This window comes from Amblyraja radiata, chromosome 20 (genome assembly GCF_010909765.2).
Source record: "Amblyraja radiata isolate CabotCenter1 chromosome 20, sAmbRad1.1.pri, whole genome shotgun sequence".
NCBI lineage: Eukaryota > Metazoa > Chordata > Chondrichthyes > Rajiformes > Rajidae > Amblyraja > Amblyraja radiata.
In genome coordinates, this window is record NC_045975.1 from 25,144,636 (window position 1) to 25,161,774 (window position 17,139).

Consider the following 17,139-nt stretch of genomic DNA (forward strand, 5'->3'; position numbering starts at 1 on the left):
CTACTCGTTCAAGCCCTTCAGCGCTCGTGCGAATAGGTGCGAATAGAACAACTCCAGAAGATTAGCTCACTCCCAAGTGCTATCCCAGAAGATCGGCACACCTCAATGTGCTCTCCCCTCTTTTATACCTTCACGGACCCTTGGCGTGAAATACATGGGGGGGGGGGACACACCCATACAAGCCAATCATCAATAAGGTTTACAAAATACATTAATTGGCAGTTCCCTAACCAAATCACAAAACATCACATAACATTGTTTCGATAGAAAGCACTTAGTGGGAAACAGTTCCATTAAGCAAAGAAACATTCTACCAGGTAAACAATTTGGGCAAGGCCCCTCTCCTTGACCAATCACCAGTAACGGCGCGAAGACCATGCAACATAGTTAGCAACATTATTATAACCCATCATTTCCCAACCAATCCCAAGCATGCATTTGCAGCAGGACCTAGCTCCCTCTGCAAAACCTCATACATATTAACAATTAAAGGCCATCTGGACATCAACCTTTATTCAACCTCGTCCCAGGCCACAGAAACTCTGGAGCCATGATCCTCATGGTCTTTGCAGCTTTTGCAAAAGATGTCAAGCAGGCTTTACAAAAACAGAAATCCTCCATTTTGTCAGGTACCCAAAATGCCCAATATTATCATTCCCCTCTTTTATCATACATGATTACAAATAAAGAAAAATATGACACGGTTCCCGTTATGCAACTTAACAACAATGGCGATGTAATTTATCAGAACACTAAGTAACTTCCAGAGTTTGCATGGGCATAATTTCACGACTTCTGACTGACGAGTCTCCATCTCCCGAGTTTGCATGGGCGGAAATCTTATTTGTCCATCTCGTTAGCTTAATGTACTCTTGACTGGGTGGGTATGATGTTACCTAAGAAATACCTTGACGAAAACAAGTTAGCAGCTTATTCTCCCACTAAGGGGAGGTTGTGACGGCATTCTAGGTCACGACCCGTGACCCGTACTGTTGCCACGCCACGCCTTCTGGCCGGACTCCAAGCTGACTGGTTCCACACTTGTGGACCCCGGGTCGTCTGTCCCTGCAGCCGGGGGGGGGGGGGGGGAGAGGGTCGGGGTGCCAGTGCAGCGCGGTCAGTGACTCTGGGTGGGCGGAGGGATCATACTGTCCCCAACTCTTGCTTCAGCTGACGGGGACGTTGCCGGGTTTTCGTCCCCGTGTGTCCATTGCCCAGAGCCGCGGGCCCGCTCCACCCGGCCCTATGTGTGGGTGCTGCCGACTCACAGTCCTTGACAGTGCGGCCCACAGGGGAAGACGGGGCAGAGGGCGGCCGTGGCCGGACAGCGCTGATCCCGGTGGGGAGAGTGGGGGCCGTCCCGTGGGATGCGCTTCTTTGGCCGCTTACACCTTGGTGCTCGGGTTTAGAGCAAAGATACTGGAGCATTTGGTTCCAAGCACTCTCAGTCACCCTCCACAATTATTTACAGCGCAAAGATTGACCATTTCGGCAGTTTTTAACAGGTAAGAAAGTACCCGTTTCGAGAGTTACTCGTGTATGCGGGAGGCTGCCATGTCCTCCAGAAGGATTGAGCTGCTCAGTGCATCACCCCCTTTGACCCAATGACCTTACGTACAACCCCCGCTATACTCTTACAATGGTGAAGATGGACCCACGCATTCTTTCCTACTTTAACCGTTGTTGGAGTCATCAGGAGAACCTGGTAAGGTCCCTCCCACCAAACCTCTCCCTACCCAATTCTTCACTAGTACATAATCACCAGGCTTGACTTTAATGGAAGAAACCAAAAGAGGTAATATACTATATGCTGCTCGCACCCTAGAATGCAAATCCCTTAGTGCCCGAGTCAAGGCCAGAACGTAATCGGTCATCTCCGTAGTCATGTGATGGAAGCTTACGACTTTTATGTTCTTTTGGTTCAAAGAAGCCGAATTGGGATACCGAATCTAGGGATAATTTCTCGCATAAGTACTTTGACAACAGTAGCCGCTTTGTTATCAAGTGTTGGATAGGCCTCGATCCATCTGCAGAATACATCGACAATCACAAGTACATATCTATATCCTTGGCATTTCTCTAGCTCGATATAGTCCATCAGAAGAGTTTCAAAAGGACCCATGGGCAAAGGTGTTTTCCCATCTTCATAACCTACTCTTTTCCCAGGATTATACATCTGACAAATAATACAACAGCTACTCAGTTTCTAGGCCAAAGTTTGTTATCTTGGATGCCACCAAGTAGCCGAAAGAGCATCACCAATTGCTCTCGCACCACAGTGAGTCGCAAAATGCATACACTCCACAACCCAAACTGCAAGAGGATCTGTCATACAAGTCTGCCCTGCCGGAGTAACCCACAATCCCGACATACAATCTATTGTACATCCAAGCTGTTTCCATAATCTTATATCCCCTTCAGAAGCTTCTTCCTGCAACTGAATAATTTCCTGGATTGTTGGCATTGGCTTTTCCGAGGGAGACGTTACCCGAACTTTTTATCTGCCTCATCATTCTTGGCACCACCGCTTTGCGTTCCCAGAATACTTCCTTTGCTGCTTGATCAGCACAACGATTACCTATGTCTATCAGGGTCTGTCCCTTTGTGTGGGAGCCACACTTCATCACTGAAATTTGCCTAGGTATCACCAATTGCTTATGAGATATTTGAGTTCCTGCCGAGGTTAGGAATCCTCTACTCCTCCATAGTTGTCCAAAGTCATGTATTACTCTGAATACATATCTAGAATCTGTATATATGTTCACCCTTAAATCTTTCCCAACAGTATATATACAGCTCAGCCTGTTGAGCTGAATAGGGTGATTCAAAAGCAGCTGTCTCTACACTGTTCTCATCCTGGTCTACAATAGCGTACCCAGAAAGTCTCTCTCCCTGGGGCCCAATGGATGCATGTCCGTCTACGTATAGTGTCATGTCAGAGTCTTCTATTGGAGCGTCTCTTAGTTCCTCCCTTACAGATGTTTCCTGCATTATGAACAAACAGTCATGTCCTGCTTCCGACTGGTCCTCTGGACGTGAAATGAGGAAAGATGCCGGATTAATAGTAGTACCTCTAAATTCGAGTTTTGGATTGTTCAATAGATACATTTCGTAGTTATTTTGACGAGCCATTGTAAGATGCTGAGTTTGTAGTTGTCCCAACAAATCTGCCACCGAATGGGAACTGTACACTACTATTTCCTGCTGTAAGGTCAAGTTTGAAGCAGACTGTAGACTATTATAGATTTCTGTTCGGATCTGGGTGCATAGTGGGTGTCCCCTTGCTACTGGGTCGAACTTTGATGAAGCCACTGGTCTGTGCTTATCCCTGTGTTTTTGGGTGAGGGCTGCAGTCGAGCAGTCAGAAATGATGGTAAAGTAAAGTTGGAAGGGTCTATCGTAGAGTGGCCTTCCTTGTGCTGGGGCCTGCATTAAAGATCTCTTCAAATTCTCGAAAGCTTTCTGAACATCTTCGGACAACTGAAATTCGCCCTCCAGGCTAGTATAAGGAGTCAATTCCTTGGTGTCTAGTGCAATATTAGGGATCCGGGGTCAGCAGTAGTTCACCATACCGAGCCACTGTCTCATTTGCTTAGCCTCCTTTGGGACAGGAAATTCCCAAATTGGTTCAAGTCTGCTGTTCTCTAAACTTCTCTCTGTAGCTGAAATTATTACTCCCAAGAACTTAACTTTTTGTTGAGCCATCAATACTATGGACTGAGAGACCACATATCCTAAATTTGCCAGATGATTCAATAATTGAGCAGTGTCCTCACGATTGCTCTGCTCATCTAAACTAGCCACTAACGTCTACATACTGCACTAAAGTGGATTTCCTTTTAAAACTTAAAGTGCTTAACTGTTCTTGAAGACATTGAGAAAACAAGGTGGCCGAATTAATAAATCCCTGAGGTAGTTTTGGCCACGTACATTGTTGTCCCCTGTAAGTAAAGGCAAATAAATACTGGCTGTTCTTGTGCAGAGATAATGAGAAGAATGCATGTTGCAGGTCAACAATTGAAAAATGTAGACCGCTGGAATTAAATCTAGAATATGAGCCGGGTTTGGCACCAAGGCATGAAGTGGTTCTACCACTGCATTGACAGATCTTAAGTCCTGGACCAGCCTGTACTGGCCCTCTTTCCCTGCCTTGGGCACTGCAAGGATTGGTGTGTTCCAAATAGACTGACACTTCACTAAGACGTCTTGTTCCAGCAATCCCCGAATCAGCTTGACTATACTAGGAATTGCCTGTTGTTTCAACGGGTACTGGTGTATCGATGGCAGTGTCACCCCTTTCTGGAGAGCTACCCGGATGGGATCAATGCGAACACATCCTACCTGAGTTGCGCCTTCTGCCCACACTTGCGGGTCCACATACTCACATACCTCACTCCCCAGATGCTGGCGTAGCTGGGCAACAACTGTCCTCGGGGTCTGATAAAACTTAACAGTACATTGATTAGACAAGTTTTGTTCTTCATATACATTCAGATCTGCCAGATCAATTGCTTTCTTTACCATTGCACCCAAGTCTTTTGCACTTGCTGGAAAATTCACCTTCCTCGTGATGTGGGGAGCAACCTCTACCAGACAGAATGTAACCATGTATATAAAAATAATTTTATTGTGACAGAATTGTTGCCAATCAAGATCCTTCATTCACACAATATATCCCCATAAGACATAGGAGCAGAATTTGGCTGTTTGGCCCATCAAGTCTGCCCCACCTTCAATCATGGCTAATCAATTTTTCTCTCTCAACACCATTCTCCTGCCTTCCTGTAACCTTTGATGCCCTTACTAATCAAGAAAGTTGCATTTGAAGACTTTTTGTTCCCAATCAATTGATTACAGAGCACAAGGTTTAGGATGCAGGTTCATGTTCCTTTCCACTTGGTTTCCAATCAGAACGACACTGAATGCATAACATTGTCTCTAAGCAGAGCAGTTTGAGTTTCTGCAGGATAAACCGTGGCACCTCCTGATGTTGAATGAAAAGAGGCAAAGCTGCAGCCTGAGTGAGGTTTGTGGATCCACTTGGAAGCGATTATCAGGTTAATTAGAAGATACAAACATAAGAATATAAGAATATCCCCATAGAAATTATTCAATAAAAAAGTTCTGATTCTGTTTGACACAAATTGCAAAGTCCTCCAGGAAATGGAAATAGTCGACAAACCAAATGAATGCTGCGCCCGTCCAGTCACGTCACATGTAGATCCTAGAAAAAAATAAATAGAATTTTTATAATAGACTAACTTTTCACGTCAAGGTGAATCTAGTTAAAGGGAATTAATAATTTCTAGCCTAATGTCAATGTGCATAATCATGCATTTATTTAGATTTACAAGTTGATATCTGTTAACAAGAGTGTAATCAATGTGTAAGCAGGTCCTCCCCGGGTTACGAACACCTGACCTATAAACACACTGTGCATACATGAGAGTCTGGGAAACCAGTGGGATGCATGAGTTTGGATTTGGGAGCTTCCCCGTGACTGCCTGGGTTTTCTCCGGGATCTCCGGTTTCCTCCCACACTAAGAAGATATACAAGTTTGTAGGTTAATTGGCAAGGTATAATTGTAAAATTGTTCCTCGTGTGTTTAGCATAGCGTTAGTCTGCGAGGATCACAAGTCGGCGCAGAGGCGGTAAGCCAAAGGGCTTGTTTCCTTGCAGTATCTCTAAACTAAACTGCATATGCTGGGTCAACTGGCCTCCTCCTGTGCTGTACTGTTCCATGTTTCAAAGCAGCATGGAGCTTTTCACACATGATGCTGACATTGGATGCTGAAAATAAGTCTTTACATATTCTTATTGAAGGACAAAAACACAATATAAATAGTACTGCAAGTTATTTAACCACATGCGATTTCTAATTGGAATTATTGATGCTATGAAATCTGACTGATGGCAATCATAAATCGCATAAAACCAAAGATTTTAGATTTCAGACTTTAGAGATACTGCGTGGAAATATGCTCTTCGGCCCACCAAGCGTATCGACCAGCAATCACACGTTACACTAGCACTACCCTACACAGAGAGAATTTACAATTTTACATGTCAATTAACCCACGAACCTCTACGTCTTTGGAGTGTGGGAGAAACCCAGAGCACCCGGAGAAAACCCACACAGTCATGGAGAATGTACAAACGCATCCATAGTCAAGATTGAAATTGGGTCTCTGGCACTGTAAGGCAGCAAGCAGCTCTACCACTTTAAACCTTAGCCCAGTATAAACTTTACTGAGAAAAAATTAACTCTAGAGTAGCACAATTATCCTTAATTGGCCAACAGAGATTACTTAATTTTTTTTAAACTTCCAAAATATGTATCCTTGGACCAAAGATGAACAAGTAATGGTTATCATTGTTGTGTCTGTATCACTGACATTTATGCTTAAATTTAGAAACAAGGCATCCATTCAAATTACCTGGCAAAAGATGAAACCGCAATTATGTCCAGTACTTCCTCTAATCCATAGATTACCAGAAGGATTGCATTAATTATTACATCTGCTTTCAGTACATATGTCTGCCACAATAAGTAGTACAAGGAAAGTAACATACTTCCAATTGTCAGAACCATGTTAGTTACTACTGGAACTGCTTCTTCAGTCAGATTCCCTTTAAAACCTGGGGATAGATAAAAAGTCAATGCAGCTTTTATGATGGACTAAGAAAGACAATTATAAGCAAAACCTGAGGCATCTTCATTGTTTAATGCAGCAGTAAATCAAATGACTCAGGTTCAAGATATGATATGCTAATTATATGTCACCTCGGCAGCATTTTGAGAACAACTGCACTAAATAGCTGAGCTTAGTTTGGCTGAGAAAGGAAAAAAAATCGCATTCCCAGTCACCATCTAATGTATTGGAATGGGCAGCTTTGTAAATATTGGTTTGACAGATAGTCACCATTTTGCTATAAACTTAAGAAACAGCAAGAGGACTAGGTTATCAGAGACTGCTTTGGCAATCATCAAGAGCATTACGGACCTTTACCTCTATGCCATTTTCATGCACTATCCCTACATCTCTTGATACATGAAAATCTATCTGAGCTCAATGACTGTGTCTTCCCTGCCTCTGGGAGAGAAATTTCCAAAGAAACACCACCACATGCTGCATGGAGAAATATCTTATCAGATAGTCAAAAACTCTTGCTCTGACCCTTACTCTGTGTTTTAAAATCGTTAGTGGATACATCATTGCTTTACCTCTGTACTCAAATCCTCTTGTAATAAACTCAAAGAAATTGAAAAAAATAATGACATAACCTTTAGAAAACCATAACACAATCAAGCAGAGGCAACATTAGATCAGGGTGATACAGGGTGAGGCGGTCCTGAATTGCCTTTGATGGAAGTTTATCCTTAAGGTCTGGTCTCATCCACACTTTCAACAATTGCAGTAAGATCTCCCTACTTTTAGATTCTATGCCTCTTGCAATGAAGACAAATGCCTTCCTAATTATTGCTTTACCTGTATGCTAACCTTCTCTGTTTCTCATCTGAGGACATTGATCCCACTGTAGAGTAGCATTCTGTGGTCTCTCTCTATTTTCTGTGCCTCCTCACTATTCTCCATTCAAATTCATTGATGTAAAACTATGTTTTTAAATTGTATCCTCAAATTCAACTTTACTAAATTGGCTGGACAGGGAGTGGCCTGGCATATGAGCAGAAGAGGTAGGAGCAGGAATAGTCCATGTGAGCCCTGAAACCTGTTCTGCTATTCACTAGGATCGTGGGTGATCTGATCTGGGTCTGAGTTCTGTTCTATATGCTCATGTATTCCTAAATTCTCCACTTTCTCCATTTCTATTCTTCCTACAAAATTGGATAATCTTGTTTCCCCACATTATTATTGATTTGCCAATTTTTGGCCACTCTCTTATCCATTTCAGAAATGAACAATCTTCTAAAGATGGGCCCTGACCTGAAATGTCACCTAGCCATGTCCTCCAGAGATTCTGCCTGATCCGTTGAGTTACTTTGTGTGAAAAAAAGTACTGCGTTATATATTTTTTTTAAATCTTTCAAACATAGCTAACTCAACCTCTCTCCAAGATAGATTTCCAGGTAAAGTTTCTTCATCCAAAACAAATACCTGTAGTCCCAAATTACCTCAAGTTGAATATATCTCGCTTCCTCCACAGAGAACAAACCTTGAAAGATAGCAGGTTACCATAGCTCCAACTAAATGTGTCAAAACTCTCCAAACTTCATGCCCCACGTAGTGTAGAGGATCAGACAGCTCAATACAATATATACAATTTTATAAAATATCTTACCATGATATAACTTTGTTACTTCTAGAATTCCCATGAGAATCAGAAGAACCAAATCAAAAGCCAGATTACCATCTGGGAAACTAAAAACCCGACCTGAAATGTCAAAAAATACTAATGAATTTCCTGGACATTTTTAAATGTGAAGGTTTTTTGAGTAATTGTGTGATAAAAATGCAAAACTTACTTTTGTAGATAATCATGAGGAATGTGACAAGAAAGTAAAAAATGTAATAAAATATATTGAAATAGTAAACCATCTGTAGAGGGACGGAGGAAAGCTGTTGAAATTCTGGTTAAGGAATGATACTGCGGTAAAACCTCGACATATCATCAACCTGGACCACTTAATATGAACAATTTCCTTGAGTTCACCTCCAGGATTTTTAAGCTGGCATCTGAAAATTATGAAAGGATACTGCTTTCTAAAAAGGTAATTTTCAAAGTAGATCATTTTTCATAAGTTTAGGCAAAAATAAAATATTTCTTCTGCATATTATGTGCACCAAATGTAAATGCAAACATAAAGAATGAATTTATAATTTTACAAACTTCATTAAAATAAATTTTATCTCGTGTAGTATTCCGATCTTGATGCTTCTGGATACCTGCAGAATCCCCCTCAGCAAAGCTACAAAGTCAAGTACATTAGGGGCTCTTCCCCACAGCCTCACCCATATTCTGAACTTGCAGATTTCAGATTTATTGGGTCACTCATGGGATTCTCTATCTGTCTGTGGGGGGTACATCCAGTATAGAGATTGCAGCAAATAGCCCACCACCACCTTCTCAACAGCAACTTGGTCTGAGTGCTAAATGATAATTGTTGCAAAATTCATCTTAAAGAAATTAATAAGGTAAACAACTCTTTCTGAAATATTAAATGTCCACAACGCACTGTCCTGTGTACAGTCGAATGATTCTCTTAAGAAGCACAGCAATTATTAAAAATATTTCACTTTTGTCTTTGTAATTAGGTTACAGTGATAGATATCTCAACCTGGCCTGATGTCTCCCTGCAATAAAGCCTAAAAGCACACTTCAGTTCAATTTGCATCCTTAATGATAGGATTAAAATAGCAAATTATTTTTCCACAAGGAGGAGGTTGTTCATAGAACTACAACAAAACATCCTTGCATTTACTGCTACATCAAGATATAAATATTTGATAGATAATATAATGGCTTAGTGTGTAAATTAACTCATAATTTGTGTACCAGGATCGGCGCAGTTTCAAACTCAGATCTGCGCCAAATTAACTGGTCTTAACTTTGATCAATATACTATTTCATGCCCAAGGAGAGAAAAAAATCTCGGCAATTATTTGATACAGCATTGAAAATTTAGTTAAAAACTAAAATCGATCACAAATGAAAAATGTTCCAAGATGCTGGATGAGTGCCGCTACCCTTTGATTTACAGTGTAGTCAGCAAGAAAGGTCAGACAATGAAGAGAGAAAAAATGGAGAATGTCTTGACTTAACAAATTTGAAGAGCAAGATTGGAATGCAGAATGTATTGATCCCACCTTTGAGTGATTGCTGCTTCACAAGGAGATACAACAGTCACAACAGCTGTCAGACCAACAGTCAAACTACCCCACATGATAATTACACTCTGGAGTAAATGTTGCATTTCAATTACAGGCTACAAGAATGCTGAACTAGAAAAGAATGATATGCAACAGCTCCTGGCGAAAGGTAGATTTTAGTCCAAAGGATACAACAGCAGCAGAATTCACTGTAATAGAAGATACAATTAACTATTAGTACAAAGGATTATAATTTACTTTACGAATTCACTAAAATAAAGGAAATAAATATATTGAACTAAGATACTTAATTACTAGTATATAAAGATTTTAATTCATCATCTCAAATTATTCATATCAGCAGTCGTTGCAGATACAGAATCATTAAACTATTATGTTGCTAGAATCTTGAGCAAAAAACACAGGAGTAACTCAGCGAGTTAGGTAGCCTCTCTGGAAAGCAAGGATACGTGACGATTCGGGTCAGGATCCTTCTTCAAACTGCAGCAGATTCTGACCCAAAATGTCGTCTATCCGTGTTCTCCAGAGATGCTGCCTGATCCGCTGTTACTCCAGCACTGTATTTTTGTTCATCATTATGTTGTTGAACTCAAAGTGCTGTCTCCAGAGAGAAAGTTTTATCCAAGAAACTTAAATGTTGATTCCTTGATTTCACTGAACTTTGTTTCCACATCAAACCAATAAATATCAACCTCCATTAAATCTTTTAATTTTTCTTGAGCTGATCCACTTAGTTTCCTCAACAAAGTTGGTGCTGAAACAGTCATAAAGTTGTATAGCGTGGTAACAGGCCCATCGGCTCAACTTGTCCATGCTGACCAAGTTGCCATATTGGGCCGGTCTTATTTACCTGCATTTGAACCATATTCCTCAAAACCCCTTCTAGCCATATATCTGGCATAATATTTTTAAACGTCACAATTGTATCTGCTTCTATAGCTTAGGTAAGGCCTCAATATTAAAATACACAACTTTGTTTGTGCATGGACCTTTGTTGGCTAAATGAACAGTCCTTGTTGTAAACCTTCTCTGGTACCACTATCTCACTCTTTCTTCACAACACAACAACTGCAATGGTGCTGCTTGCAGCATCTGTTTCATCAACCACATCCTTTGCTACTAACTTCCACCCTACTCTCAAATTAACTTAGACCATTAGCCACACCTCTATCTCCATATTGAGCAAACTAGCTACTGGCCACTTACTAGAACCCCCCCCCCCCCCCCAACCTCCCACCCCCCCAACCTCCCCCCCCCCCCCCAACTCTCATAACTACAGCCTACACTTCACACCCATTCTCTTGCATGGATGCCATCCCTTTCTGTCATTTTCTCCATCTCCGTGCATTTGCTCTCATGATGAGTTCCTCCATTCCAGGACATCTGAAATGTCCTCCTTATTTCAGCAAACGTTGTTTCTCTTCCACTGTGGTTGATGGAGCCCTATCATGCATTTTCTCTGTTTCCTGGATTTCTACTCTCACCCTGCTCCTTCCAAATAGAACAGTGATAGAATTAAAGTCATAGTCATACAGCACAGAAACAGGCCCTTTGGCCCAACTCGTCCACGCCAACTGAGATGTCCGACTAAGATAGTCCCATTTGCCGGCGTATGGAGCATTCCCCTCTAAACCTTTCCTATCCATGTACCTCTCCAAATGTTTTTTAAATGCTATTGCACTACCTGTCTCAACTACCTCAGACAGCTCTTTCCATATATCTTCCACCCCCTGAGTGAAAAGGTTCCTATTAAATCTTGTCTCTCTCACATTAACCTATGTCATCTGGTTCTTGATTTCCCTACTCTTGTAAATGATTGTGTGCATTCACCCTATATATTCCCCTCATGACACCTCCATAGGATCACACTTCAAACTCTTGGCCAACTTTTCCTATAGCTCAGGTTTTTGTTTCCTGGCCACATCCTCATAAATCTCTGTATTCTTTTTAGCTTAATGACATCCTTCCTGAAATAGGGTGACCAATGCTGAACACAATACTCAAAATGCAGCCTCAACAAGGTCATGCACAACTGTAACACACCATCTATATTCAATACCCTAACAGATGAAGCCAATACCCAAACAGATAAAGCCTTCTTTACCTCACTATTTACCTGTGACACCACTTTCAGCTTCCTCCATCCTCCCCTTTGATCCTACTAGCTTCTGCATTTAGCACGTCATCTATTGTCATTTCTGCCAGCTGTAACTGGATCTTGCCTGCAGCCACATCTTCCACTCCCCACCATTTCCACCTTCTGCATGGACCACTCACTTCCTGGTCCACTCATCCCTCCACACTCATCCCTCCCTGACCCCAGGTACTTTAACCTGCAATTGCTGTTTAGCACCCTGGATGGTGGTGAGGAGGAAGGTGCAAGATCAAGTGTTGCAGGAGTTGCAAGATTTGTTCCTACTCCTCCTCCCTCACCAACATCAAGGGACTTAAACAGATCTTCATGTGAGGCACAGATTTGCAAGCACCTCCTCCAACCTCATCTACTGCATGCAGTGCTCCTGATGTGACCTCCTTTACTTCAGCAAGACCAAGAGCAGGCGAAGTGACCGATTTGGAAAGCTACTGCGCTTTATCCTTAGCTCCCAGTTGCATGTCATTTCAACTTACCCATTCCCGCAGCAATCTGCCTGCCCTCAGCCTCCTCCACTCTCATTGCAAACTATAGGAGCAACACCTCATATTCAGTTTGGGTACTTTACAACTCAATGATATGAACATTGAACTTTCCGATATTATGTAGCCTATACCTTCTCTCCTTCCAATCCACTTCCAGTCCCCCCCCATTTTTGTTCCCTTTACCATACACCCTCCACCAGCCCTTCAAACATTTTCACCCCACTCTTGGTTCCATCTGTCCTCTATCTCTCCTTTCTCTCAACCATTCCCATTATTACCATCTTATCAGATTTCATCATGGATAGACATTGTGTTCCTGTTTATCATCCTCGCCTCCCTCCACGCTCTGATTCTACCTGCATTTTATTTTGCCTTGTCAGCTTCCAGGTACCACCGACCGCCTGTCTCTGAACTCCATCTCTCCTCCTCAACCACTTGACTCCATCTCCCATCATCCTTGTTCCCTACTCTGTCCATCGAATTTTCATTGGTGGGTCGGCGGTGCAGAGTTAGCAGCTTCAATTCCTGGGCGTTAACATATCAGGTGGCCTGTCCTGAGGCCAGCACACGGATGTAATCTTGAGTGAGGCCATTGCCTCAACTTTCTTATAAGTTTAATAAGATTCAGCATATCATCAACTTCTCTAACAACCCTTTACAAATACATTGTTGAAATTATCCTGACTGGTTGCATCATGGCTTGATACGGCAATTCTAACACATCGGAACACAAAAGGCTGCAGAGAGTGGAGGACTCAACCCATTGAGTCCAGGCACAGCCCTACCCATTAACAGAAGCATCTGCATGAGGCGGCATCTACCATCAAGAATTCCCACCATTCAGGCCATGATATCTTCTCGCTGTTACCGTTGGGCAGGAGGTACAGAAGCCTGAAATCCCACATCACTAGGTTCAGGAGCATCTACCTCCCTACAACTGTCAGGTTCTTGAACTAACCTGCACAACCTTGATCAACAGAGCACTATGCACCACCTCTTTCATTACCATGATTTCTAATTGGGTATTTCATACTAACGTCTTTCTTTTGCAGTCTTTTTCTTTTCGGTCTTTTGTAGAATTTTTGTGTAATTGGTGTACAATTTATGTTGTTATGTAGAAACAAGACATTGCAAATGCAGGAATCTAGAGTAAAACACTAAGTGGGGTAATACCTCAGTGGATCAGGCAGCATCTCTGGAGTACTTGAATAGACAACGTTTTGAGTCCGACCCTTCTTCAGCCTGAAAAAGAGTACCGGCCGGAAATGTCACCAATCCATGTTCTCCAGAGATACTGCCTGATCCTTTGAGTTATTCCATCATTTTGTCTTTTACTCATGTTTTTATGTTATCTGAGTCTACGTAACCATGGCGCTGCTGCAAGCGAGATTTTCACTCTACCTGTACCGCACCATACTTGATACGGCAATCTCCTCTTGCATCGAGCTTGAGTTGGTGCTGTAGCTGGATTCCGTGCCTACAGGGCTTCTAATTATCAAAGTTCCCAAGAGTGCTGATACTTGCATTGAAACAAGCAAGGCATAATCACTGACTTTAGAACATGATTGGAAGATGAAAAATAAATACACAGTCGTCCATTTTAAACCGAATATCGAAAAGAAACAAAGATTTCTCCGTTAAACAACCCATTTGGCATCTCATGGACTGCATTTCAAGGCACCCATGACTAATATAAGCGGTTCTACTGCCGCAAACACTTGTAAATCGTACTAGCTTGCGGACATTTGCAATTAATTCAATGTTGTAATTACAAAGTAAGTCGAAGAGATGAAAACCACACCGGTTGCCACAGCAACACGACTCTCACTGCCTCACCTTTCATCAACACCATTTTGCCGACATGATGGTCCTCCAGTATCCCATCAACCCCCGCGGTGCCACCAGCCTTGCCCCCTGGCGGCGGGGAATGGTAAAGCCTTTCACTCAGCGAAAATCCCAGGTAAAATCTTTCTAACATGCCAAGATGTTAATTTGAAGTAGCAACCAAACTGATTACAGAGTGTTTAGAGGGGATGTAAATAAAACGTTTGAAGAGGAGATAGCTTTAAGGTGAAGGGGGCAACATTTAAAAGGAGATGTGCAGGGCAAGTTTTTTTCAGATTGGTGGGCACCTGGAATACGCCGCCAGATACAATACTCACTGTAGTGGAGTTTGAGGCTTTTGGATATGAATATATGTGATATAATTATAGCGCAGGATGCACACCCATCATTAGGCTGGTAGAAATGTGTTCATACAATCCCTCTCCAAGTTACAACAGGATTTGTTACCCGAACAGTTTGCAAGTCGGAAATATGGCTCCAAAATGAGTTCCTACTTTGCAGAAGTATGGATTTTGCAAATCCATCCCACCAGTCTCCCAAACGTTTGTTCATATGTACGGCTGTACACCAGTCGGGTGTTCGTAAATTGGAGAGGACATGCATACAGTTTTATGTGTTTTGAAAACTGGTTCTCATGTATTGTAATGCCTCTCCTTTGCTACTGCAAATGAGCTTTACATTTATGATATATAAAAATACATATTTTCAAGAATATATTCCAGAGAATAAAAATATTGGCATAGCATGTTCCAATGTAGAGTTGTGGAAATATGGACTGTAATTTCGATAATCTTGTCTTTTTTTAAATTAAAAAAACTAAAATCAAAATTGTAGATTTTATATTTTATGGACTTTATTCAAAAAAATCTGATATAAATATATAAAGTACAAAATAATCTGCTCATTGTTGTTGAATTACACTCCTTCAAGACGTGGATATGTTTATTGTGATTAAGGTAATAGGGAGAGTAGAAAGGAAGGGGTATACTTTATTACAATGCAATCACAGTGAAAACTCTCCACTGGCTGATGCCACATGGAGCACAAATGATTATGGTTATTTTAAATCAATCGTCGGTGCCCATGAAACTGATGCTGGAGCTCCCCAGACATCATATCGAAAATAATGACAAACACCTCTAAGTCTGCAAGTTATGGATTTGCAGACTAGTATTCCCATGTGCTTGTGGCACCTATTTTTTTAATGTTGGTTAGGAGATGCAGTTGAAGAAGCCTTTTGGTTCTTACAGTGCATATTTGAGATGGCACCCTCTTCAATAAATGTGTCCCAGCCTTGGAAACAATGAGTGCTTAACGTGGATGGATGGGGCGCTATGAAATTACAGCCACACTAACGTTGCCAAGTATCATGGGAAATTTTGATCAAAGTATGTGATCATTTGGCCCATGCCTATTTAAAAGAGTAGCCATGCCTAATTGTACCTCTGAAACAGAGGCTGACAATCACTATGGTGCAGACCTTATGAAAGGAAAGATGCTTCAGCACATGTAAGAGTCATACAGCACAGAAACAGGCCTTTGGTGCGTGCAACTTGTCTATGTCAACCAAGATACCGCATCGAAGCTAGTCCCATTTCCCTGCTTTTAGACCATATCCCTCTAAACCTCTCCTATCCAAATGTATTTTAAACGTGGTTATAGTACCTGCCTCAATCATTTCCTCTGGCAGTTCGTTCCATATATCCACCACCTTGTGTGTGAAAAAGTTACCCCTCAAGTTCTTTCTCCTCTCACCTTAAACCTAAGCCCTCTAATTCTTGATTCCCCTACCCTTGGAAAAAAAAAGTGTATTCACCCTATCTATTCCTTTCATTATTGTGTACACTTCTATAAGATCACGCCTCCTATTCCAGATTTTGCTCCAGAAATTTTCCTTTAGCAGTGGAAGATCAGACTGCAAAATACGACGATATTCCCAAACACAAATGCAATTTACCATTGCAATGTTAAGAAAGATCCACGTGCTTTAAATCATATGCATTAGATTGAATACATTGCATGAAATGATACAAAGCTTTAAATACCACAAACATTTGCTGGAGTACAAATAAGGAACTGCAGATACTGGTTTATAAGAGAAAAAAACAAAAGTGCTGGGTAAATCAGCGGGTCAAGCAGCAGCATCTTTGAAGAACATGGATAGTTAATGTTTCAGGTCTGGACACTTCTTCAGATATTTGCTCTCAGGCTTGTGCTGATTTAACTTACGTCCATGGGCATCAGTTCAGAGGAACAATGTGAAAAATCATTTTGGTTTGCAGTTCCTACAATGCCATTATAAGAAACTACAAGTAGAGTGCACAGGTGTGGATTTGATTGTGGACTAAATCACGTTAGATTTTGAAGATTTCCGTAGTTGACACTCCCATCTTAGTTTATTAACAATTACCATTAGGCTCAACATGGAGGTAAATATTTTTGGCCACTATCTGCAAGAATCACCACTTTCATGGATACACGAGACAAAAACAAAGCACAAACACATTGGTGCAGAATTTCTAAAGTTATTTGAGTAAATATAACATAAAGGTACATAGATAAGAGGTGCAGGAGTAGGTCATTCAGTCCTTCGAGCCAGCACCGCCATTCAATGTGATCATGGCTGATCATCCACAATCAGTACCCCGTTCCTGCCTTCTCCCCATGTCCCTTGATTCCGCTAGCCCTAAGAGCTCTATCTAACTCTCTTTTGAATGCATCCAGTGAATCGGCCTTCCGAGGCAGAGAATTCCATAATTTCACGATTCTCTGTGTGAAAAAGTTTTTCCTCATCTCAGTTCTAAA

At 41.6% G+C, this 17,139-nt stretch overlaps 1 protein-coding gene across 2 annotated transcripts; it reads right to left on the reverse strand.

Moving 5' to 3' along the window:
- Positions 1 to 4,609: 4,609 nt before the first annotated feature.
- On the reverse strand, positions 4,610 to 14,365 carry tmem80 (transmembrane protein 80). 2 transcript variants are annotated; one of them, XM_033039091.1, is made up of 6 exons: positions 14,326 to 14,365; positions 10,024 to 10,040; positions 8,487 to 8,580; positions 8,303 to 8,395; positions 6,575 to 6,640; positions 4,610 to 5,224 (listed from the first exon to the last, which is right to left on the reverse strand). In XM_033039091.1, exons 1-6 carry the CDS (start codon positions 14,339 to 14,341, stop codon positions 4,908 to 4,910), a joined length of 603 nt encoding a protein of 200 aa, XP_032894982.1. In that variant the 5' UTR covers positions 14,342 to 14,365; the 3' UTR covers positions 4,610 to 4,907. The 2 variants fall into 2 exon arrangements, with proteins under 2 accessions (XP_032894982.1, XP_032894983.1); XM_033039092.1 differs by having other exon boundaries at positions 5,097 to 5,224; positions 6,439 to 6,640.
- Positions 14,366 to 17,139: the final 2,774 nt, after the last annotated feature.

Coding starts and splice junctions, on each gene's coding strand:
- tmem80 (XM_033039091.1), bottom strand. Junction 6,641..8,302: donor AGTAACAAAGTTATATCATG/GTAAGATATTTT, acceptor ATCTATCCCCAG/GTTTTAAAGGGAATCTGACT. Junction 5,225..6,574: donor CATGGTTCTGACAATTGGAA/GTATGTTACTTT, acceptor ATTTTTTTCTAG/GATCTACATGTGACGTGACT.